Genomic DNA, 24,211 nt, shown 5'->3' on the forward strand with positions numbered 1-24,211 from the left:
ACCCGTATCGATGGTGCTAAAGCCGCTGCACCATGGAACAATTTGCTCTGATTGCATAACCCGTGGAAAGAGGAACAAGCGCATGACATCAAAGAATTGTTCGTTAGTCAGCTTCTAGCCTGAGTCCAAACCGCTTTTTGATAATGATCTGGTACAGGTCTTCATAGGTATATATGTACTTTAGATGATAATTTTATGTGCTTCCGAATCAAACAGCGTCTTGCTTCTTTGCTGTCGATGCCTGGTGTCTAGCGAACCCGCGTTCCAGAGTCCAGACGCTCGGACAGCCTCAACCAGAACCTTCAGGCGTCACATCGTCGATCCCGACCCACCCACCTGCCCCGGAGCTTCATCTTTACCCGTTAGTCTTGCGGAGCAGAGCTCTCAGCTCCTCACTCAATCACGGCTATCACAGTGGTCCCGCGCATCAGTTGTGCTGCTGCAAAGCGACATTTCTACTAAAGCCGTCCTTCAAGGCATGGAGGCTCTTCGCTTCTGCGAGCATTGTTTCCAGAGACGAGGCTGGCACGTACCACATCTCCTGAGTGCTGGCTTATTCTTAGCAGCAAAGGCAAATCTGCCCGGAATCGACACCATTGGATCTTGAGATGATCCAAGCGCCACGATCCTTCTTTATTGCAAATAGTCTGCTTTCAAGCCGGCGCCACCAGCTCTAAAACAACATCCCGAACTGGGATCAACAGGAATGAAGCAATATTCGCGCCGAAGCTTCGATTCCGTTTCCACATCCTATCACTTCATTTCAATCAACCTTCCATGGCTTCCGTGAGCTTCAATGCTGTTTGCTAAAGCTACATACGCTGCTGGGTCTGGCGTTCCATGCCCATCCCTTAAACCGGCAGATACTGTACCTACCCGGAGCGCAAGGGCGCATTCACGCCCCACTTTGGGTTGACGCAGTTGATGCAGGTGACGGCTCTCTGCGTGAGATAAGGGCCAAGGGGTCGAATGATAAAATGCAGACGTCTGACCTGCCGCCGCTGATGCGCCCATGGGTATTCGTTACGCAAGATCATGACATTCCAAGCAGCCTGCGTCAAGGGAATCCCCCTGAAATAATGGCATCCTTCTTTCTCTTTGCCGTTAATGGATTGTGGCTTTGATCGATTGGCATAACTCAAATCCGTTGATCGGAGCCGCTGAAGTGTCATTTCGTCTGTTCTCTTTTCGACCCTTAAATAGCTGCTGCCAGAGGAAGCAGGCAACCTACTCCCAGCGCCATGCTACATCCGATACTTGATACGAGCGACTTCAATATTTTCCTTGTGGTCACGAGTACGTACACCACTCGTTATCAATCTCAATGACATTTTGACTCTGTTTTGCTGACTACGTCTTCCCTATGAAGGTCTATACGCTCTATTCATTGGTTTTTTATCCTTCAAAGTCAAGCAAAGATGGTATCTTGGTGAAGCTTGTATGAAGCCAGAATACCTACTTGTTCACCTCCGTGCTGATTGATAGCTTTTCTATCCTAGTACCTGCTTTTGCTATCGGCGCTGCCTTTGGACCTTCTGCCGCAAACCTTCTCAAAGTACCCCATCCAGGAGGAGATGAAAGCGAGAGCACAACAACTGAGATCACTTACGTACGGTGACGTAGAAGCCCTTAGAGATATGAAGCTGACAAAATCTAGGCGTTAACACGCCTAGTGATCGGTATTCAACTAGTCAAAGCCGGCTATGAGCTACCAAAGAAATACCTGAAGTGTCGTCTCAAGGAAATGACGATCTGTCTACTCCCTTTGATGGCTATAGGATGGATCGCATCATCGGCATGTATCAAGCTGATAGTCCCGCACATATCCTTCGTAGGCTCCCCTGTCATAACATGGTCCAGCGGACACTAACCTGCGGGAATCATAGCTTTCAGCTCTCATCATAGGTTCTTGCGTGACCTGCACAGATCCCATTCTTTCCCAAGCCATTGCCAAAGGCCCTTTTGCTGACAATTATGTCCGCCGACATCTCCGCGAATTCATCTCCTCCGAGGCAGGCGGCAATGACGGATTTGGTTTTCCATTCCTGCTGCTCGGCCTAGCACTCCTCCGGTACGCTGACACTCCTGCAAACGCCGTAGTATTGGAAGAGTTTGATCTCGCTAGAGGGGGCCCGGATTTCCTTGGGGCCATTGATGTCGGACGCTTTGGAGGTGGCGTGGGCAAGGCTTTGAAGCATTGGTTTGTCGAAGGGTTCTTATACATGATCGTCCTAGGAGCTGCTTATGGGATTACTGTTGGCTTCCTATGCCGTAAAGCCATCAACTTGTCGTCCAAGAGGTAAGCGCGCACCGGGGTCCAACGAAAGAAAAATGCTGATATCTTTTGAAATAGAAAGTGGATTGACCCAGGGAGCTTTACCCTAGTCCCCGCAGCGCTGGGGGCATTTATTGTGGGTTCATGCGGCTGCTTTGGCTCGGATGAGACACTGGCCTGTTTTGTTGCAGGTAACATGCTGAATTGGGATGGACTGTACAATGCCGAGCTTCAGGCCCGACATGACTCGTTCAACTCTTCGCTTGAGACCGTTATGAATTACATAACATTTGGGTACCTTGGTGCAGTCATGCCATGGGAAGAGTTCCATATGCCCGACGCCACTGGCATCACTTTCCCACGCCTTTTTGGACTGGGAATGATGATTCTAGTCTTTCGCCGTATTCCAGCCATTATGGCAGGATATCGGTTCATGCCGGCGGTCTGCAGCAACTGGAGGGAGGCTTTGTTTATGGGACACTTTGGGCCAATCGGCAAGTGCCATCCATGGACTTCTGTCTGGTATCTACTAACGACCGAAGGTGTTGGAGCTATTGCATACGTAGAGTATGCTCGGCGACTGTTTCCTGACCGAGGAGAAAGCGACAGAGAGATAAATAATCTAACAGCTGCCATGAGGCCAGGTGAGCCATCGCCTCGGAGTGCAAGGTGCTTTTTCTGACAGTCAACAGTCGTATATTGGCTGGTCCTATTCTCGATCATTGTACACGGCCTGTCTGTCCCCATCCTTTACGTGTTCTACAAAGCCTTGAAAGTTCGAAAGGTCCACGATCACCCAGTGGAGGTGGTTCTCTTATCCGAGAACGAACCGTTGCCGAACAACAGCACTGTCGACCGACAGCGACACTCGGTGCTGGTCAACAACCGATTCTCAGAGCCAAACCATCTCCACGTCCTGAACGACGACCCAGATGAGGAGAAGGAGGAGGAATCGGCCGATCTGCGAGGGTCCAGTGAGAGAATCCGGCCACGGAGCAAGCGCAGTTCGATGTCTTACAGTCTGGCTACGTCGGCCTCGGGCGAATCAAGCCAACGTACAGGCCGCGAAGCAGATACAACGGACATGGTCTGACCACGGCTAGGAATTCTATGCATGGTGTGCAAAGAAACAGGTATCATCATTCATTTCTCGTCAATTCATTCGCAGTCTTAACGGCCTACTATTTCCAGATCCTTGTCCCGCTATTCAAATTGGCATCATGCATCTCCGTCCACAGCATCAGTGACCTATCCTTGCTAAAGATTCGACTTAGACGGGGCAGGTCTGGGATGAGAAATCAGTCAAGTCCTACGGATGGGATTTAAGAGAGAGTTGGGCACGCAGAACGTACGCTTCCGCAGGAGCTGCAGCTCTTGTTGTCGCTGGTGATGGTAGCACCGCACTTGGGACAGGCGTTGTGGGCCATTTTTTCGTGGTTGGTGTTATTCGCTTTGCGACTGAGAGTGTCTGTCTATACGTCGGCATGGTTAGCTTGATCGGCGCCTGTGGAGAGTGGAGATGGAGGACCTTGTGTTCTCAGCTGGGGGGGCTTCGGCAGAGTGGTATGAACGAAGGTTGGAGGAAGAAATGATGGTGTTGAGAGTGAGGATGTTTTATTTCTTACCCCGCCATGAAGCCCCGCTTTGGGTAGTGGTGGGTGATTGGCCGTGTTGAGTGGGATATCAGTCGGCGGTCACACGGTCGTGCCATTTATACGTGAAGCTATTGGACAACATACAATATTCTTCTGAGATATCGGAAACATCCATGGGATTATGAATCCAGTACTAAGTGGTCATGAGGACTACGATAGAGAGCCCAGCATCTCCTTCACGAGCCTCGGTCTCCTAATACTTGACGACATTCGCTTTCCGGGCCATGTACCCTTAACAGATGTTTTGGGGGGCTCAGGAGCGTATGGTTCTTCACCCCTGCGGATATATATATTTCTGAATAAGCATCTAATTTTCTTGCAGCCACACTCGGTGCTCGATTGTTCCTTCCTCCTCCACTTAGCAATTCTCTAGGTTGGATGCTGCATATTGGGAATGACTTTCCGGAACCAACGCGGTGTTTCCTGGAGAGTTGGGACGCGACACTGAGAGTAGAGAAGGAACTTGCGAAGCCATCAACGAGAGGCTTGCTGGAGTATAAGGATACCACATTCGGACGTGAGCATTCTCGTTCATTCCTTCATTCCTTCATTGGGTCAGCTATATATAAAGACTAACCTATACCCTAGCCAAAACCTTCAAGTATACGACGCCAATTCTCCAAGTCGAGACTAATAGTTTAAACGGCACACCCCTTCTAGCGTCAAGAGCATATCATTTCCTCGAGTCTCCTCAGATCATCAAGGCTCGAGTTGCGGACATTTTAGCTCTCAGAAAGAGCTCCGGCATGCTGAAACGCCCACTTATCATCTGGGAGCCAGCTCCCCTCTCCTGCAAAACAGAAAACTTGCAACCGTGCATCGACGCCGCCCAAACGGTCGACGTATTCTCACCGAATCACCTGGAGCTAGCAAGACTCTGTGGAGAACCGTCACCCGCCGGCGACATGGATAGGGAAAAGATCGAGTCTCTAGCGCAGAGGTTTTTGGATGCAGAGAAAGGCGTTGGACCCGATGGTAAGGGAATCGCCATAGTCCGAGCTGGCGAGCATGGCTGCCTTGTATGCGCGCGCCTTATATCGCCTACATGGTTACCGCCCTTCTATAAACCCGGGAATGGCAACAAAGTGGTCGATCCGACCGGGGCAGGGAACTCCTTTCTTGGAGCGTTTGCCGTTGGGTATATCCAGACAGGAGATGCCATTGAAGCAGCTTGCTATGGGTCTGTCGGCGCATCGTTTGCCCTGGAGCAGGTTGGGATGCCGGAATTAGCTGCAGACGAAGGTGCTCCGGAGGCTGGAGAGCTGTGGAATGGCGAGCGTGTTCTTGAGCGGTTGAGGGAGTATCGACGAACTCTTGGGTTACTCGGGCGATGATTAAAGGCATCCTGTTGATTCGATGCAGTCAGTTGCATAAGTGATCTGTGAGCACGGACGATATCATCTACCAGCATTTGGATAGCCCTGGGACGCCAGAATTCCCAAAAAAATGCCTGTTATACTTGATCCTCCTCTAGGATACCGAGTCTTCCTTAAGTCAACGGTGCTCGTTCTTTGGACTCCGACTCCAAGAGACGAAAGCAAAGTCACTCTTAGCATGAGGGCGCGGCGTGCAACAGTCAATGTCGGCGCTGCTTTTTCAGAGTGAAATCATCCGCTTAGGGTAGAGTGAGCATCCTGGATATATGAGATAACTCTATAGATATGCAGTTCCAACTACTAAATTGCCGTCAAAAGTGCATTCCAGACAATGTTCCGTAGTATTCCGGCCCAAGATAGTCCAAGCTACGGACGACGAATATACTTCGGTAGAAAACGGACCAGGGAAGACAGATAGATGTATCAGATAAAGACGCGATAGACATCAAGGAACATGGTAACATTGCATCGGAGTATTATTGGATTGATTTGGTGTTGTCTTATCTATCGGACTTGTCGAGCTGAGAACTGGCTGACCGACTCTTGAGTCTTGAGTCGACTGGAAACGAATGTGCCAGCGCAGGCAGCATCGCAGGAATTGATAGATGTATGAATCTTTTTTACAGACACGTGGACCGTGCGCGCCTCCAGGATTGAGGATCCGAAGAGCAGCTCGAACAGTTGAACTCCATGACACGTGAATGTCCCGCCAGAACAGCCGCCTGAAAAATGAGAAAATCTGCTTCTGATCTTCATTATCGATGTTTTGATGTCCACTATGAGGCATTTATCTCCTGCATTTCGAGCTGCTGCGCGTGCCAGAAATAAAGTGTCCAACATGCAGCTGTTCGCGACTGTTCCTAAATCTTCCGGACCGCAACCCCTGCATCGTCATCCCCACAGCACCTGGATTCGAATCCTGAGACAAGGGCCCTGGTCTAGCCCTGCCTCAGTCTAAATTAGGGCAGCGCGTTTTGCACATGAATCGGATTGCTTCCTATCTTGCCCGATGTGGAGCTCTTAGCCTCAGTAGAGCTCCATGTTTGAGGATCCTTCTTTTGAGGCCTCCATGACGTTGGCAGGGCTACAGCCACGGGTATCTGGATCTACTCGGTACGCCACCCCGGACGGGCAACTGAAGAAGCATTATCCGTGACGGTCAACCGGAGAAAAGATCAGGAACATAGCTATGGCGCAGTTCTGGATAAGGCTGTACCCCTTTGCCTAGGTCCGGTCCGGGGAAAGGCCCGCGTGGTCCAGGCTCGGCGGATGGCGATGCGGGGTACAAGACAAGCCTGAGGAGTCGAGGACCCGAGTATGTCTACACTGCCTCACTGACTGCCGAGACAGTGGCTGTACAGCTGAGACCCGAGCTATACAGACTTCCACCCAGACAGAATACTGTCCACGTGAGGTCGAAAAGACCCAAAAACTGAGCTGGACCAGTCCAGATTACCAAATCGCTCATCATGTGTCCTTTCAAGGCGTCAGTCACGAGCGAACAGCCAGGCTCTATTGAACTTTCGCGCCACAACAAGGCAGAGAATCAAGAATGAGCATGTATCCGAACGCAGCATCATCGTGGATTTGAGGACGGCAATGACTTCTGCCCGAATGCGCGTTCAGTGGCGCTGGATTGGCAATCATTTGAAGACTGCGGCCTGATTGGCTGCTGCACGGCTGGCCTCGGAATGCGGTTAGTCATCGGCTCAGTGGGGGCTGGGGGAGATCCCGAACTTCGAACCCGGCCTGTCGTCATTCGGGCCTCGTTTCTCGTGTCTGCATGGAATGAGGCATTTGTTTGAGACTAATGTCCTTACTATCAAAGAATGCAGCATGTAGCCGGAGTTTTACTTTTGGCCGTAGACGTGGTCTCGTGAGTGTAGATCAACCGTTGTAGACTTGATGCCTGCCTGCCTGGCCACTTCTCCCCGCAAAATCGGCTGTTAGCCTCCATCCACTAAGGTTCCAGGTTCTCTGCTAAGCCTAACACATGGATGGATCAGTTCAACGTCATTGTCAACCGCTTCCAGGTTCCCTTGGCCCGCTGAACCTCAGTAAGCAGTGTGAGAGGCTCACGATGACCTCTTTTGACAAATATTGTGTCATGACTGGCACAAAGGCCACTGAGAATGGCCGGAGTTGGCCCTTTGTTGCTTGCAGCAGCCGCTCGTGGTCCTGCCGCATCACAAATCAACCAACTTTTCCGCTTTAACTTGTCCTCGCATCTTCCTCCGCTGAGGCATTTACTAGTGTGCGTTTCTCCGACACACGCTATCTTTGATAACACTTTTGTCCCGACCCTTCATTCTTGTTGGTTCAGCGCTTCGCTCCTCCGGAACCAATTCGTGTCCACATCTGGGGTTCGGGTCTCTTCGGGCTATCGCAACTGTCCTTTGTCGCCTCAGCTCGGTCCTTTGCCCCGACATCTCCCGCCAGACTGTGGAGAAGCATCATCCGGAACGACCAAGACTAGAGTATACGCCTTGATCATGGCTCCTGGTGCAAACATACATATACCCCCTGCTGCTCCCCCCGATCCAGGTCCTCTCTACTCAGACTTCTATCAACAGCAAATCGAGAGACAACGAAACAATAATTATCACTCGACTTCGCTAAGAACAATGGTTGCTACATCTGTTAACCGTACTGCCCTGCACCCTGGTGGTGTTCAGTATGTTCCTACCTCGCTGTCGCCTCCATACATGGTACTGACGTGACTGCCTAGACCCGGCAAGGGCCACACTGAGCTTGAGGAAGAACTTCATGAACACGCCCACATTGACTACGACCGCGTTGCTATTGTGAGTTCGCACTTGTATGCCGCTCTTCTATCTTCAGCACTGACTTTGGCTAGATTGCGAACCCCTCTGTCGCTGCCCTCTATGAAGATGCTCTTGTATACGAAACCGGTACCGCCATCACATCAAGCGGTGCTCTCACAGCCTACTCTGGCGCCAAAACTGGTCGATCGCCTTCAGATAAGCGGATCGTGAAGGAAGAGTCCTCAGAAAAGGAAGTCTGGTGGGGACCCGTTAACAAGCCCATGACTCCTGATGTAAGTCAAGCTTTCTGGTCTATCCCTTGCGTTTGCTCCGGCCTCCTATTGCCTGCACACAAGCTTTTTCTTTCCGAAAGGGTGTGACAAACTTCTTAATGCCTCATGCTTCATTGGGTTGAGGCATTTTGAGCCTGTGCAACACACCTATCCTTTTTACTTTGTCGTTGTCGTGGGTCGTCGTTCGTCTGCGGACCGATCTGCAGGCATACTCCTTGCATGCGCTTGTGTGACGTCACTATACCTACATAGAACTATCACTGACAGTCCTCCTCCAGGTGTGGCGTATCAACCGTGAGCGTGCTGTCGACTATCTCAACACCCGTAACCGCATCTACGTGATTGATGGTTTCGCTGGCTGGGATGAGCGCTACCGAATCAGCGTTCGTGTCGTCTGCGCGCGCGCCTACCATGCTCTTTTCATGCGCAACATGCTTATCCGTCCCTCTGCCGAAGAACTCCAGCACTTCCACCCCGACTACGTGATCTACAATGCCGGCTCTTTCCCCGCCAACCGCTTCACTGAGGGTATGACATCTGCTACCTCCGTCGCCATTAACTTTGCCGAGAAGGAGATGGTTATCCTCGGCACTGAGTACGCCGGTGAGATGAAGAAGGGTGTCTTCACTATTCTCTTCTACGAGATGCCTGTCAAGCACAACGTTTTGACCCTGCACTCTTCCGCCAACGAGGGCCAGAGCGGCGATGTTACTGTCTTCTTCGGTCTCTCCGGAACCGGAAAGACCACTCTCTCTGCCGACCCCAAGCGTGCTCTGATTGGTGACGACGAGCACTGCTGGACCGACCGTGGTGTCTTCAACATTGAAGGTGGCTGCTACGCCAAGTGCATTGGTCTTTCCGCCGAGAAGGAGCCCGATATTTTCAACGCCATCCGCTTCGGTTCCGTTCTTGAGAACGTCGTCTTCGACCCCATTAGCCGTGTTGTCGACTATGACGACTCTACCCTTACTGAGAACACCCGCTGCGCTTACCCTATCGAATACATCGAGAACGCCAAGATTCCCTGTCTCTCTGACAACCACCCCACGAACATCATCCTCCTCACTTGCGATGCCCGTGGTGTTCTGCCTCCCATCTCCAAGCTCACCACCGAACAGGTTATGTTCCACTTCATCTCCGGTTACACCTCCAAGATGGCTGGTACGGAAGACGGCGTGACAGAACCTCAAGCCACCTTCTCCTCCTGCTTCGCCCAGCCCTTCCTTGCCCTGCACCCCATGCGCTACGCTAAGATGCTTGCGGACAAGATCTCCCAGCACAAGGCCAACGCTTGGCTCCTTAACACCGGTTGGGTTGGCGCTGGCGCCACCACCGGCGGCAAGCGCTGCCCTCTCAAGTACACCCGTGCCATTCTCGACGCCATCCACAACGGTGAGCTCGCCAAGGCGGAGTACGAGACGTACGACGTCTTCAACCTTCACGTGCCCAAGAGCTGTCCCGGTGTTCCTGACGAGCTTCTGAACCCCAAGAACAGCTGGACCGCTTCTACCGGCTTCTCAGATGAGGTTAACAAGCTCGCCAAGCTCTTCAACGAGAACTTCCAAAAGTACGCCGACCAAGCTACCAAGGAGGTCATCGCGGCTGGTCCCGTTGTCCAGGAGTAGGCTGGTGAAGATAAAATCGTTTTTGCCTTTTTTCTTCTTTCCATTCCATTTTATTTCCATGATGCCCCTTTTCTTTTTTATGTCGTCTCATATATTGCATGGCGTGCTGCGTTACTTGGGTCTGTTTTCTCTCAGAGGGCCGGGATTGATACAATTTGGCAATGCCCTTTTGGCTCCTGTGCTGAATAGTCAGTAGATGTTAGACAATCCAGTGGCTATTCCCAACTCTTTTTCTCTTTAGGTAACTGTTTCCGTGGACAGTGGCAGTCTTGCTTACCTGCACCTCGAAGTAGCGCTTATCGAACGTCAGTCAAGGGTATATCCTCTATACACAACGACTAGTACGAGAAGTGTATTAGCGTCCAGTTCAGCTCTCCTTTCCCTTAATTGAACATCGTGTAATCCAGAAGACGGTGTGAAATCTGGTCAGAAGTAACTCAGGCTTGTCGACTTATTGGAGGCATGGAACTTTCAATATATAGGTGAGAAAGCCGGACTACAATCCTCCGAGTACGTAGTCCTATTAGCACGAGGCCCAGCGGGTACATGCAACTCTTCCCCAACAGAATCTACAGACCAAACCCGCACCGGTCTTGGATTATCCGGCAGCTACTATTCAAACAAACTAGCGAAAATCGGCCATGTCGTGGTTGTCAGTGTAGCCATTCAAACCCGCAGCTGGGTTGTTCATCCGCTAGTGCGCTTGCTGAAGGACAAGGTCAGAACTGGTCTTTGGTCGTGCGAATAGGGTATACCTTTTTATGGGAATCATTAACCGTGACCTCACGAGGTCATTCTGAACGACCATTGACTTATCCTCGCTTCGACCGCTCGAGAAAGGCAGACATGTTGATGAAAAGTAGTCGTCTAGACGAACTAGTCCCACAGCCATATCAGTTGACCCAAACCCCGGCTCTACCTTGATAAGTATATTTAAAGATTGGCGGGCCTGCATTGCAGAAAGTGGATTGCATGTTATCCATGCTTGCATACTGAAAGGGTGTGTAGTCCTCGATAGTGAGTGAGGTGTTTTGTTTGCCACAATATCGTTAGGTATCTAAGCTTTGGCAGATAATATCATTGGCTGAGATATGCCCATGGAGCAGTGTTTCGACCAATCACGGCCGGGTGGCCTAATGGTAAGGCGTCAGATTTCGGTTTGATGGAGCTTGAAAGCACCCCCAAAACCTCTGAAGATTGCGCGTTCGAGTCGCGTCTCGGTCGGTTTCATTGTTTTTGCTTTTTGCTGGTATATCCGTGATACATGGTAGAAAATAGTAAAAGGATGATCTCGTGATTGATCCCGCAAAACATTTTTTGTGCTGTTGCTCACTAAAGAAAAAACAATTGGGAATAGAGTTGCTGATAGAGAAATGAAATGCGGGAAATCAAAAAATTCGACCGAGACGGGACTCGAACCCGCAATTTTCAGGGAATTGAATGGAAGTTCAATCGATAGGTATTTCGGTGAGCCGAAACCTGACGCCTTACCATTAGGCCACCCGGCCGTAATGAATATCAATTTTTCCAAAGTTTACATTATACGGAAGCTATCTTTGACCCAACATATCCCCGCCGTCTTCTTTCCCGAGGTCCTCAACGATTCAACCGTCAGATGAGAGTCTCAACTCAACCTTCTCTTATCTATACCCATCCACACCGTCAAGCCATCATTCTGAATCAACAAAGAACACACAATCTGCCAAATGCGGGCCTAACTTACCTGGGCTACAGTGCAAGTTCTGGCAGCCAGCTACCCATGTCTAATTCTATCCGCATTCAGCCTTTGCCGTCCCGCCGTCCGCCCGCCTATCCGAGGATAGAGCATGCTGATAATTTTCCAGTTGCTGATTAGCCTCCCCGGAGTACCGTTCTCCAGGCCCATCGGGTCCAGATCAGCTATGCTTCTAGCGCCCGCTGTCCCTTTCCCCGTTCCTGGTCAACACGCCCCACCAGCTGGACGTTAAATCCTTGAATGTTGGTGAAGATTCCTCCGTAATTCGGATGCTTCTGTATAGCCTATTGCAATCGGCACATAGGGCACTGCCAGGCCTATGGATACTGCGGCATGTGTCCAGCAGCTACTCCAGCAGTCCAAATGGCGCCTCAGCCACAACGCTTGAGCATCGTGCCATCTACACATTCAGAAGAGGGCACAATGTGACACAAATTACCAAGGCTCTTAAATACCTCATCACCTTGTTCGACACGGAACTGCACCAGATACTACCTGACCGAACAGGCTACCCAACCATTCATTAACCATCATATCCGAAGTATACTATGGACAACAGTGCTCCGCCTCCGGTACCCGCCGAAATCGGCACATTCATCGACCATCACGATGAATGAGCTTGAAGCACCCATCCAGTAAGATACCTCGGTCTGAGAGGCTCAGATACCTGATCAATCGCCCAAGATACGGAAACTCGGATAAGTCGACCACGTTCCGTCAATGGCATCCGTCATGGGTCCCTCCGGACGAGTTATACTCCGTAGCACGAAAAGCGGGACGTCAACTTCCTCAACGAGGCTGAGAACAGACCTTCGCGTCAACTAGACACCACAGCCTAGTGACGAAATGGGGCATGCAATAGAGTCAATGTTCCCACACTCCACATCCCAACAAATTGGACCCAGCATAGTCTACAACATGGGACAGCGGCATAACCGCCGGCAAACACCCGAGCTGTACGGCATGAGACATCGGGACCAACCATCAATACCTCAGCCTCAACGCGCATTGCGACGGCCAGTGCCACACTGCGACCGAAACACTCGGGACCAGCTCGGGAAACCGGCGGAAGTAGATCAAGTTCGAGCGGTGGGAAACTCGGTAGAGATGCCCGAATGCTTACGGTCTTATCGCCTGGCACTCAGTCTCCGTAACATATGGAGTAATCGGCCAAATGCGGTTAGGTACTCGGTATTCATATACCCAGTAGCCTATTATGATTTGACCTACACAGTAAGTGGAAAGTAATATTTGACAAGCCGGATATTCTGGAGATGATGAGTATAGTCAAGCGAAACAGAAATGGGAGAAGTTGGCGCAAAAAGAAATACTTGGACAAGAGTACAGAACTAATGCACGCCGACAGATCGGACAGCATCCCCGCATTCCTGAATATCCTCATCCACTTTTATGTAGTTTCAGTTCTGCAGTGGAGACAGCTAAGAACTAGACCAGGATTATGGATTATTATTGTATTATAACACTCTTAGCGTGAGAATTACTCCGGTACTAGCATTAGCTGGGAGGATATTGCTGCCCCGTCACCGAAATGTTCGACTACTTAGCCTGGACTATACCCCTCGGAGCTGGATCTCGGTTACTGCAAGGATATTATCGGGACGATGCAATTATAAGAAGCTGTCGGGCTTCCTGCTGTGCTCTTGAGACTTGACTACTATTAGTAGACGCAGTGCTCTCCCCAGTTTTGCAGTGATAGGTCTCGCTCCGTCTCTCCCGCATCTAATCCCCGTCCATCATCTGACAGCCACGCTCAACCTTGGAACAGCAGCTTCTCTTCTCCGTTTTATCTTCTTCCGCTCGACTTCCCCTCTTCTCCATCTTCTGGTTCTGGCACAGTGCCTGGCCATCGGATCCCGGCTCCCTCCAGGCTATAAAGTGTCAGGGTATACCACCACCTTCTTCCCCTCTCGTCGACGTCATCTCCGTCGCACCAGCTACTCCTTCCCCCAGTGTTAATTGTCATTGCCATTTCCGCTGTTAGCGGCTGTTTTCCCGTCAGTTCCCGTTTCCTTCGCTATATATCATCGGTCAGTTCATGGTCTCTCTCTCGTTTCGTTGCTCTCTCGAATTACACAGTCCACTCTCGTTCCGCTATATCATTCCACACTGCTCCCGTCGCTGTTTACTACAGCCAACTAATTATCTACAGGTCTGGTGTGAATCTCGTTTCCTCATCAACATGGCCTCCACTACTAAAGAATCGGCCCAACCCCGCGTTGATTTCTTGCATCAACCCTATACCCGTGCCGCTCTTCCCTTCGTTAATGGCGGTTTGGCCGGCATGACGGCCACGGCCGTCATTCAGCCCATTGATATGATCAAAGTGCGTCTGCAGCTCGCTGGCGAAGGTGTGCGCACTGGCCCTCGTCCTTCGGCCTTTGGCGTGGCTCGTAATATCATCGCATCCGGAAAAGTGCTCGACCTTTACACTGGTTTATCTGCTGGTCTCCTGCGTCAGGCCGTTTATACAACAGCGCGCCTCGGATTCTTTGACACTTTCATGAAGAGCTTGACCAAGAAGGCCGAGATGGCGAACCGAAAAGTGACTTTCGCAGAGCGCGCGGGTGCCGGCTTGACAGCTGGTGGTATAGCCGCCATGATCGGTAACCCGGCGGATCTGGCGCTCGTTCGAATGCAGTCAGACGGTCTTAAGCCTCCCGAGGCGCGGGCTAACTACCGCTCCGTTATCGATGCATTGCTCCGCATTTCAAAAGCCGAAGGAGTAACTGCCCTCTGGTCCGGCGCTTTTCCGACCGTTGTGCGTGCCATGGCCCTCAACCTGGGACAATTGGCCTTCTTTGCGGAATCAAAAGCACAGCTGAAGACTCGGACAACTCTTTCGGCGCAAAACCAGACCTTTGCCGCATCTGCGATCGCCGGCTTCTTCGCCAGTTTCCTATCGCTTCCGTTCGACTTTGTCAAAACTCGCCTGCAAAAACAACAAAAGGACCCCAAGACGGGACAATTACCATACAAGGGAATGTTCGACTGTGCTCGCAAGGTGGTTCGTGAAGAAGGCTGGTTGAGGTTCTATCGCGGGTTTGGCACATACTATGTGCGGATCGCCCCTCATGCGTTAGTCTCCCCCACTCCGTGCATACTTTGTTTTTTCTTGTTGCTTATCACTGACCCACCGCTCCACTTTTAGGATGGTGACCCTTATCGTCGCTGATTACCTTAACCTCATCACCAAGTAAACGCACCCGAGAAAAAAGTCCGTGTAACCGGGCGTCATCTAGCCCAAACATGCTTTTTCTGCAATACATTCTCGAACCCTCACGTCGATGTCTGCGAGAGAGTTGAGGCTCCCATATTTTTACCACGAACCCAGTCTTTATCGGACAGTGTCCGAATGGTGTCATACAATGGCAGTGTTCGAATACGTCGCTACAATCGGACAAAGCGCGATAGAACTGTTTTCAGGGCTCTTATAACGTTCGTTCACTTATCTATCTGTCTTACGCGGACATCCCAGTATTTGGGCACCGCGGCACTGTCCAGAACGGTGGATTTTCGCTCGACGCTATCAAGGCCGAAAGCCTCCTTGCTATTAACCAAAGACTTCTGTTGCACGTCCCCATTTGGACCCGACGTAGTGGATGGTGCTTTACGTCAATCTTGCATGCTTTTAATTATCCCAAGCTTTGAACGGATTTCGGGTGTTTGTCTATTAGTCTCACGAGGATTGTGCATATCCCCTCTGTCTGCATCCGCGACTGTCTTGATTATTGTTTATGCGCTTAGTATACCCATGGCGAGCAGGGCAGCACAGTTGTCCGCAAAAGTTCGTACTCACACTTGCATGACGTACCTAGTTGTATGTAGGTAGTTGAGACGAGTCACGAAAATGAACAACCGCAGGCTGGCCCTAGCATCGATAATCCCACAATGGACCAAAAAATCCTCGTGCTACAATATACGAGCTTATATTCACCAGTGGATTTAGTTTAAGTTTGGAATAGCAGTTCTGCCAAGTACAGGGTATACAAAGTCACGCATAGCGCATGCCCGTTGGGGGTAGTTGTTGGGCCCAGACCGCTGCGTCCACACCGGGACCGTTGTTACTTGCCTCACCGGCATCCCGAGAACAGAAGACGTGGGATACGGCAAATCGAACCGACGGTCTTAATGGAGTGGGGATTGTGTTGCTCCAGTTACAAATGGCGCGGAAGAGAATCCATGTAAGGCAGACACCACGGTGTCCAGGGTTGCAGATGCTCGCGCTGTCGGTCGATCTTTCCTTCTAGATCTGAATTTTCGAGAATTGCACCTTCTCGGCGAGGATTCTAATTGCCAATCTATGAAATCGCATCCGGAAGAAAGCTCAATGGCCTCTTGATCATCTAGGCAGCTTTGCCAGTCTTGGATTATCTTGATGCTCCTGGTTAAGTATAGCGTAGAAAGAACTGCGTAGATCAAAGGTTCGGGTATCCTCTTATTCTTCCATCTCATCATCCTCATTCGAGTCACTTGAGCCCGATTCGCTTTCTTCCTCATTCGAACCATGCGTGTCACTCTCCGGTGCAGTAGCCTGCTCATCCTCCTCCTCATGATCCTCAACCTCAGTAACGCCGCGTGATCTCGCCCTCTCCTGCTTGATTCGGATGTAATCAACCGTCGTGGCGCGACTGGCACCCCCACCACGACTTTCATCCTCATCATCATCATCATCGCTCCCAAGAGTAACCCTGCCCTTCCTCCGTCCCGAGAGTCCCAGCTCCGCTTCCTCCTCGTCCTCACGCTCTTGTCTTCTCGCGGCACGACGCACACGCCTTACCAGCACGGGATCCTGGCGGAGGTCATTGTTCGTCAGGACCACCTCGCAGACAGGGCACTTCACGGCGCGGATACGGCGGCCACCGCGACCGGATGTTGATGGTGCGGCAGCGATAGTAAGGGCGCTCTGATCGATCATGGAAGTTATGGCGTCTCGCTCGAAGCTGTGCGGGCATTTTGTGCTGGTGACAGGATCGCGGAAGAGGAGGAGGGTAATGGGGCATTTGAGGGAGATGCGCTCGCTCTCGATGGCGAGATCGTCGGAGTCAGAGGCGGCCGAGGTGGTTCGGGGGCGTTGTTGGCGGGTCGTGCGTGAGGAGGATGACCGCGTAGCGGTGTTGGGGTCTTCGAGGTGCGCGAACCAGGTTGAGGCGTGCGGAAGGGGAGGCACATTGTCGCCGGGGTGCTTGGCTTCGTGGATCATGCGGTAGAAGCCGATATAATCGTTATGTTTGGAGTACCTGTTCAAGGAACCTGTCAGCGTTTGAGAAAAGTGAAGCAACAGTAGCTGGAAGCGCACCGTTCTGTCAATGTCATTTCCTCCCATTTCTCTTGGTCCTCAGCCATTGCTCGCTCAAGCTTCGCTCTCAGCGAAATCTGCTCCACGTCTACCTCCGTCTGAGGCGAGGCCTCATACAAGTCCCCGTCCCCATCCCCGTTCTCATCCTCATCCCCATCTTCCACCTCAGCACGTCTTCGCCGCCTCTGCCTCTGCCGTTGATTGTTCGCAGTCGCAGCCACCTCCGCTTCGCCCTGCAACTTGTTCAAGGCATTACTCAACCCGTCAATCCTAACGGCCGAATCAATCGCCCTGCGCATATTCTTGTCCAACCGCCCCGTAACAGCCTCTACCTGTTCCTCCAACTCTCTCAACCGCTCTGCTTCCTCCGGATCCTCCTTGTCGTCCAGATTGACATTCTCACCACCTTCAACCTCCGTCGTGGACCGGCTAGCTTCTCTACTCTCCCTCTGCCTCTCGGCCTTCTTCTTCGCACGCAGTTTCGCGTCCGCCAACCGCTCGTTTACCTCTCCTGCCGCATCTGTGAGCTTCGTTTCGACGTGGTGGATATGTGTTTTGAGTGAGCGCAGGTTCTGTGAGCGGAGGAGGGCTATGAGGGCTTGTCGGCCGGGGTCGGTGAGTGGGGCAATGGGCGCTTCGTACTCGGGCAGAGGAGGCGTTCCTTCTCGGCTGGGTGAACCTCGATCGCGGTCGCGGTCTCTGTCTCTGCGTCTGGAGCTTGAGGCGGGGTTGGATAGTCCGCGTGAGGGTCCTGGTGTTGAGAGCATTTTCGCGTTTTGAATGCGCCTGATTGGCTGCATGGTATGTTCTGAGTGCGGGTTTGGGAAGTGAAAGGGTCTGTCCCCTGTTTCTTAGGATGAACTGAACGATGAGAGTGCTAATTGTGGGTATCTGTGTTGAGGTTTGGTTTCTTTGTCAACCACCGATAAATGAATGTTGCTTTGAGCGCGACGCGATTGCGCTAGCCTTTTCGGGCTTAATTATCTTTTGTACCTAAGTGCCTTACTGCCTTACCGCGAGATATGTTATTTCTGCTTTTCCCGTTCAAAGATCAAAACATTTGAGGAATGCCGGGTTCATGAGTCTACGTTCATTCAGTGGTCCGTAGGATAAGTGAAGTTACAAAAAGGGATTCGGTATATGGTACTACTGGTTGAGCCCAAATGATAGTAGATATACAAGTCTGAGATGAGCAACATCCTAGACTTTATAGAAGCAGAATGCGTGATAGAAACCTGCTTGGTTAGCTGGGACTGGCCATTTTTCAAGGGTCGTACTTACTTGCTGCTTCCTGCTCCTCCTTTGTCATCAAGAGCTCGCCGGTAGCCCTATCACGGACCCCCATCCGCTCACTCAATGGGCCAAGTTCCGAGTCATTCTTCTCGTCCTTCCATACGTCAAGGAATGACTTTCGGTATTGCAGCTCAAGGTTGTATTCTTCGGTCAACCTGTGGACCAAAGTTAAAGAGGGCAGTCTAGAGAAGGCGCAGGCACTTACGCTCGGAATGCTTCCCAAGGCACGACGTACTCCGGAATCTCCTCGACAGCTTCTTCCATGAAATAACTGTACTTCCATCCAAAGGGAGGCCGGAATACTCCATCTTCGGGAGTAGCTCCAGGGAAGCGCACGCGGTAGATGGGGTTTCCCCATTCCGCCTTCTTCACATCGTCTTCCACTTCTCCATCTTCAGGCTCTGTAGCTTCCTTCTTCTTTTCAGCTTCAGTTGCCTTTTGCTTTGTGTGATAGTCGGCCACATTGGCGCTGATGACGTCCGAATTTGGACAAACTCCGAGGAAGCGACCACCCTTTTTTAGACATCCTGCAACATTACGTAGCATCTGCCTTGCCTTGTCCTCGCTCTCGAAAGCATAGTGGATCGTGAACATGGATGCAACAACATCGAATCCGCCGCCACCCCATCGCGAGGCCATGACGGAGCCCCCAGGCCCTACGTTGGCCTCGATTCCCACTTGCTGCACTATGGGAACATCCCCCAGCCATTCACCAAAGCAGTCTTTCGGTGCGAATTCTGCATGGAAAAGAGGACCACGGCGTTGACGCGGCCCCCGTCCGGTTTTCATCTGCGCGTAGCGGTCCCGTGCCTGGTCAATGGAGATGTCCGCAGGGTCAAGGCCGACGTAGAGATCAATAGGTTGAGGTGCTAACTGCCATTTACCCAAATCCCCGCCTTTGCCACAGCCAAGGTCGATGACTAGCAGCCGTTTCTCCTCCACAGGCGGCGGCGCAGCGCCATTTGCCCAATCCTTAGTATCAAGGGATTGGGAAACAAAATCCTCATCAGGTGAGAACTTCTGAATAAGGGTGCTCTTGACCCAGTTGTTGAAGCTGCGCAGTCCTTTGATCTTGCTCTCGGTTTTGCGCCATTCTCTGCCGCGCTGAGGCACGGCATTGTAGTGTTGGCGAACGATATCAGTCACGCCTCGACTTTGAGAATAACGCATGGCATCATCTTCCTGAGCACGCGCTCGCTCTTCTTGTCTCCTGCGAATTGTTTCAGGGTCCACGAGGCCTCGACGTGCACCACCACCCGGCCGTTTCCGCTGTCGCGCCTGCGCTTCAGGTGTGGGCGAACGACGAGGTGGCAACGGAGATGGTGATCTGCGCGACTGGTCGCTTCGGTTCGGCACGCGTGAGTTCTCATCTGCATCGCGTCGTGAATAAACGGAGTGCGGTGATCGGCCGGGTCTTCGCTTTTGGTGTCGTTCCTGAACTCGCTTGCGCTTGGAGCCGAAACGGTCCTCCGCAGCAGATCTTGATGTGTCCTCCTCTTCTCCCAATTTCCGCTTTTTGTCGATAGGAGAGCCATGGCCATTTGCAGCTGCGCTAGGCGACACGCGACTCCCAGATTTCTCCACTGAAGTGTTGACCGGCCGGGGTCCTTCCGAGCCACGAGGCGAGTCCATGGCCGCAAGGAGTAGATACGGTTAAGATTTGTCCTCGGCGGTTTCTGGTTGACTTCGGGGTTGGGTAGGTGGTAGTTCTGGCCGCTCGGAGGGTAGTGCAGGTAAATGGAGTTGGTCTACTCTGCAGGAACCTAGGTTCCGTAATCTCGGTTTTGTTTTCAGATGCAGATTGGATTCTATTCGAGTTGCCTAAATGCACTTAATTAGCATGATATTCATCAACACAGTCAGTTGTCTGGAAATGGCTGGTGAAGTGACAATGATTTTGCTCGAGAGTCCTTTCCCTCCTTCATTCCAGGAAATATATTTCACCTTCGAAGGCAGTGAAAGCTCACATTGATAGACGACTCGTAATAATATGCAGGGCAACAAACGTACCAAAGAAGAGGGGTCATGTAGTTATTTCATTTGAAGCTGGTTTGTTGCGGAGCTGAGAACCAGTCCAAACGGAGATTAGCCAAAGCTTTGGACCAGATTAAGCTATGCCCACTTCGGCTAGTGAGCGATATCCTGTCTAGACAAAGATTGGATACAATTGAAAGAACTCCAGTCGCCGGCTATTAGCCGCTCTCTATAAGTTGATGAACAGGATTCTCACTCTTCCATCGCTATGCTCGTGATAATATATATTCTGCGTGGGCGGAAAATATGAAGTAAAACGCCCAGGCCAACCGCTTCAACGCTGCGCTAGTAATAAACCCCAGTATGAAGATATAAAATGGAAGCAATCATTATGTTGTTGATGGTTTTCTTCTTGGAGATTTAATATTCAGCACCTGTCTCATCCGGCGAATTTTGGCCCACCACTCTCGGTCCTTGGCTCTCCTTATATCGTCATTTTGTTCGTCGATCACAGGTTCGTCTGCAGTAGGTGCTTCTGATCCAGCTCGACTACTCATAGGGGTGTTTGTTCGGGCCTGTCGTAGATGCTTCACTTTGAGTGCCTGGGCCAGAAGCTCCCACCCACTGTGAAACCTCTCTGGTTTCTCAGAAGGTTTTCCTGTACCACTTTGAGCCCTGCCATTGATCCATGGGCAGTATTCCATATGCTCGTTAGCGACGTCTAGTGGGTCATGGACAGGTTCATCCCCGTTGCTCTTTGGCTTGTACATCCAAAGACCTAGGCGTCGGAAGCACATACTGCACCCAGCGACGCCCTGAGCCCCTCCAACAGAGTCCCAACCGAGAAAGGCTAGAGTAAATGCTGACTCGTTAATCAGAGTGCCGCTCTGAGACGAAGGTTGGGATATATGTTCTTGATTGTCGTCTGAGCTGAATTCCTGTGTCTCTGTAGTTTCCTGGCGTACGTCCGATGGCTGCAATGCCCCCGCAGGCAGAATAGAGATTATGTCCTTAGCGTTGAAGCCTTCCGGTGTTTGTAGGGAGTCAGGTTCGGGCAACTGGTTGGCCATCTTGAGTAAATGCGAATAGCGCGACTGCAGATGAGAGATTGCGGTGTCCGGATTTGTCAAAGGCAGTCGATGGATCGTAGCTGAGCTTTGTAAGTCAAAACATCCATTTCCCCAGATAGGGGATTGAGACAAACCATCACAGCCCTTGTTGCGCCACGGGCAATTCTCCCCGTGCGCTTGAACTATACGACCTGTATATTCCTGTACGAGCTTGGCACCTGAATCCCATCAGCACTAAGCCATTCTGGAACCATATGTAGATACTCACGGACATCCTTCCTTTCCTGTATCTTGTCGCCATCATAGCCATCCAGCTCGTCAAGCTCGTCGGGGATTTTAACAACAACGGAGCCACCACACCCTCCCACGCACGTAACACGTGCAACGTCCGTACAGATCCAGCCACGTTTGGCCCATTCCACCTCATTTACCGCAGAGGGTTTCGGTGACCAACGGTCTACTCGCCGAAAAGTCTCCAACCGCTCTAGAAAACGGTCGCGGTCCCAGGGAACGAAGCTAGGTCGGGATTGCGACGATACGGACGAGGCGCGCGAAACAGGTCGCGCAATCTTGAGAATGTCTTTCCGTACAGAGCCGAGGATACTATCATCTCGGCCGCTTAGGCGGGCCCGTTTCGCAGACGGGCCATGCTGAGCTGTCGCAGAGCTCGCGGGCTGCTTTGAGGATTCGGGATTCGAGGGTTTCGTTAGGGACTCGAGGACTCTGTGGAATTTGCGCTTCTTAGTTTCAAGCGCATAGGACATTTTTTTTAATAAGAGGCCATCTGACGAAGTGCGAGTTGAGGATTACGAGCCTTTGTTGTTGTTGGTAGCGCTCCGATGGTTGAATCTGCGCTAAGCCAAAACGGGATAGCTTCTGCCTCAGGAATTATATGAACCTCAAGGCTATTGCTACAGAAGTCTTTAGGGCTGCTGTGTATATACAAATGCTTGCTGAGTTACCTTTATGCTCATGCTCATCTAAGAGCGCCTAGTGCACACCGAACTCGTGGCCTCAACATCGTATGATATGCCTACTCTATCTAGTATCTACAGACTTCAAATTATGGCACCCTGATTGGCTCCGCGCATTCGGCCTAGAGCCCCGTATGTCCGCCGCATTCTCCGATCGCGACATTTGACACTTTTTTTCTCTCTCGAAGCACAAGTCCAAAACATTGTCGTTATTATGGCGTCTCTAGGGAGCTCTGCGCTCCTTTTTCGGCGCCTTGCACCGCGGCTTTCTAAAGAATTATTTACCTGCCGTCAATGCCTTGTCCGGAGCCAAAACTTTGGCACCAAAAGGACTCTCCGCACTCCCTCCGGTCTCTCCATTCAAAACAGCAGCAGGATCAATGCGACGTCCCTGAAGAGCCAAGCAAGGAAGGCCTTCGCACGATGCGCCTCCGACTCCGCCGCTGTCAACGGTACAAAGTCAGAAGCGTCGAAATCAAGTTTCCCCGATGTGAGCAACAAGAGTGTTGCATACTGGTTACTAGCCAGCGCGGCTAGTGTTTTCGGTATCGTTGTCTTTGGAGGCCTTACAAGGCTAACAGAGTCTGGGTATGTTGCAATCGTGATGTCTGCTTGACATATCGTTGACCGAAGTGTATAGTTTGAGTATCACCGAATGGCGCCCTGTCACCGGATCCCTTCCTCCCATGAACGCCGCAGACTGGGAATCCGAGTTCTCAAAATACCGTGCTTCTCCCGAGTTCCAGCTTTTGAACCCTACAATGACGCTCTCCGAATTCAAGTCTATCTACTACATGGAATGGATCCACCGCCTCTGGGGTCGATTTGTCGGACTCTCCTTCGTTCTCCCGGCTGTCTACTTTGTTGCTAGGAAAAGGGTCAGCAAGCCAATGGCACTACGATTAGCTGGTATTGCAGGCTTGATTGGATTCCAGGGATTTATCGGTTGGTGGATGGTCAAGTCCGGATTGAAGGACGACCTTTTCGCTCCCGGCAGTCACCCCCGTGTCAGTCAGTACCGCTTGACAGCGCATCTGGGTGCCGCCTTCGTCTGCTACACTGCAATGCTTTGGAATGGTCTTGCTATTCTGCGGTCCCATCGTCTTCTTTCTGACACTGATGCTGGAATTAAACTATTGGACACACTCAAGGATCCCAAGCTTAAGCTTTTCCGCCGATCTGTTGCCGGTTTGGCCGCTCTTGTTTTCGTGACTGCCATGTCCGGTGCTCTTGTCGCCGGTCTCGACGCCGGACTTATTTACAATGAATTCCCCTGGATGGGTAACGGACTTACACCTCCCAGGTCGGAGCTGTTTGATGACAGATATTCTCGCCACGAGGACCGCTCAGACAGGTGGTGGAGGAACATGCTCGAGAACCCTTCCCTTGTCCAATTGGACCACCGTATCCTGGCTATGACAACATTCACGTCCATAATGGCTCTCTGGGGCTACACGCGCATGTCGCCTAACATGAAGCGTTTCCTGCCACCCGCTGCGAAGAAGGGCGTTCACGGTGTCGTCGCCTTCGCTTGTGTGCAGGTCGGACTCGGTCTGACAACCCTACTGTACCTTGTTCCCACTCCCTTGGCTTCAGCTCACCAGGCTGGAAGCTTGTTCCTTCTTACTTGGGTTCTCGTGCTTGGTAGCCGTGTATGGCACCCTTCACGAACCGCGAAGTTGCTGCAGATGGCAGCAAAGGCGCGCGGCCACTCGTTGTCAAATGCCGCGCGTCAGGCCGCTCCTAGGCTATGAAATAATGGGCCAACACGAGAGTCTTCAAGCTATCAGATTCTAAAGCTTTGGCTTACTCACTGTATCATTACGAAAATCTCTACTTATTTCCCTGTACATTACTGC

The 24,211-nt window shown here is 51.5% G+C and overlaps 6 protein-coding genes across 6 annotated transcripts; 4 read left to right on the plus strand and 2 right to left on the minus strand.

Moving 5' to 3' along the window:
* Positions 1–1,797: 1,797 nt before the first annotated feature.
* DSM5745_04708 (putative plasma membrane antiporter) lies at positions 1,798–5,264 on the plus strand (the record flags this gene model as incomplete). The annotated part of the gene is made up of 8 exons (XM_026746724.1): positions 1,798–1,854; positions 1,887–2,299; positions 2,354–2,919; positions 2,968–3,362; positions 3,550–3,762; positions 4,079–4,196; positions 4,253–4,447; positions 4,519–5,264. The coding sequence occupies 8 exons, from the start codon at positions 1,798–1,800 to the stop codon at positions 5,262–5,264; spliced, it is 2,703 nt and encodes a 900-aa protein (XP_026604204.1).
* A 2,666-nt stretch (positions 5,265–7,930) lies between these two features.
* Positions 7,931–9,989, plus strand: acuF (phosphoenolpyruvate carboxykinase PCK1; the record flags this gene model as incomplete). Its single annotated transcript, XM_026746725.1, has 4 exons — positions 7,931–7,980; positions 8,035–8,110; positions 8,164–8,364; positions 8,643–9,989. The coding sequence occupies 4 exons, from the start codon at positions 7,931–7,933 to the stop codon at positions 9,987–9,989; spliced, it is 1,674 nt and encodes a 557-aa protein (XP_026604205.1).
* A 3,935-nt stretch (positions 9,990–13,924) lies between these two features.
* On the plus strand, positions 13,925–14,942 carry DSM5745_04710 (putative mitochondrial dicarboxylate carrier protein; the record flags this gene model as incomplete). The annotated part of the gene is made up of 2 exons (XM_026746726.1): positions 13,925–14,820; positions 14,894–14,942. 2 exons carry the CDS (start codon positions 13,925–13,927, stop codon positions 14,940–14,942), a joined length of 945 nt encoding a protein of 314 aa, XP_026604206.1.
* Positions 14,943–16,180: 1,238 nt separating this feature from the next.
* Positions 16,181–19,966, minus strand: DSM5745_04711 (uncharacterized protein; the record flags this gene model as incomplete). Its single annotated transcript, XM_026746727.1, has 4 exons — positions 16,181–16,982; positions 17,042–17,792; positions 18,323–18,489; positions 18,540–19,966. 4 exons carry the CDS (start codon positions 19,964–19,966, stop codon positions 16,181–16,183), a joined length of 3,147 nt encoding a protein of 1,048 aa, XP_026604207.1.
* Positions 19,967–20,697: 731 nt separating this feature from the next.
* On the minus strand, positions 20,698–22,142 carry DSM5745_04712 (uncharacterized protein; the record flags this gene model as incomplete). The annotated part of the gene is made up of 2 exons (XM_026746728.1): positions 20,698–21,596; positions 21,647–22,142. 2 exons carry the CDS (start codon positions 22,140–22,142, stop codon positions 20,698–20,700), a joined length of 1,395 nt encoding a protein of 464 aa, XP_026604208.1.
* A 424-nt stretch (positions 22,143–22,566) lies between these two features.
* Positions 22,567–24,106, plus strand: cox15 (cytochrome c oxidase assembly protein cox15; the record flags this gene model as incomplete). Its single annotated transcript, XM_026746729.1, has 2 exons — positions 22,567–22,940; positions 22,993–24,106. The coding sequence occupies 2 exons, from the start codon at positions 22,567–22,569 to the stop codon at positions 24,104–24,106; spliced, it is 1,488 nt and encodes a 495-aa protein (XP_026604209.1).
* Positions 24,107–24,211: the final 105 nt, after the last annotated feature.

The sequence above is a fragment of the Aspergillus mulundensis genome (assembly GCF_003369625.1).
Source record: "Aspergillus mulundensis strain DSM 5745 chromosome Unknown scaffold_4, whole genome shotgun sequence".
Taxonomy (NCBI): Eukaryota; Fungi; Ascomycota; class Eurotiomycetes; order Eurotiales; family Aspergillaceae; genus Aspergillus; species Aspergillus mulundensis.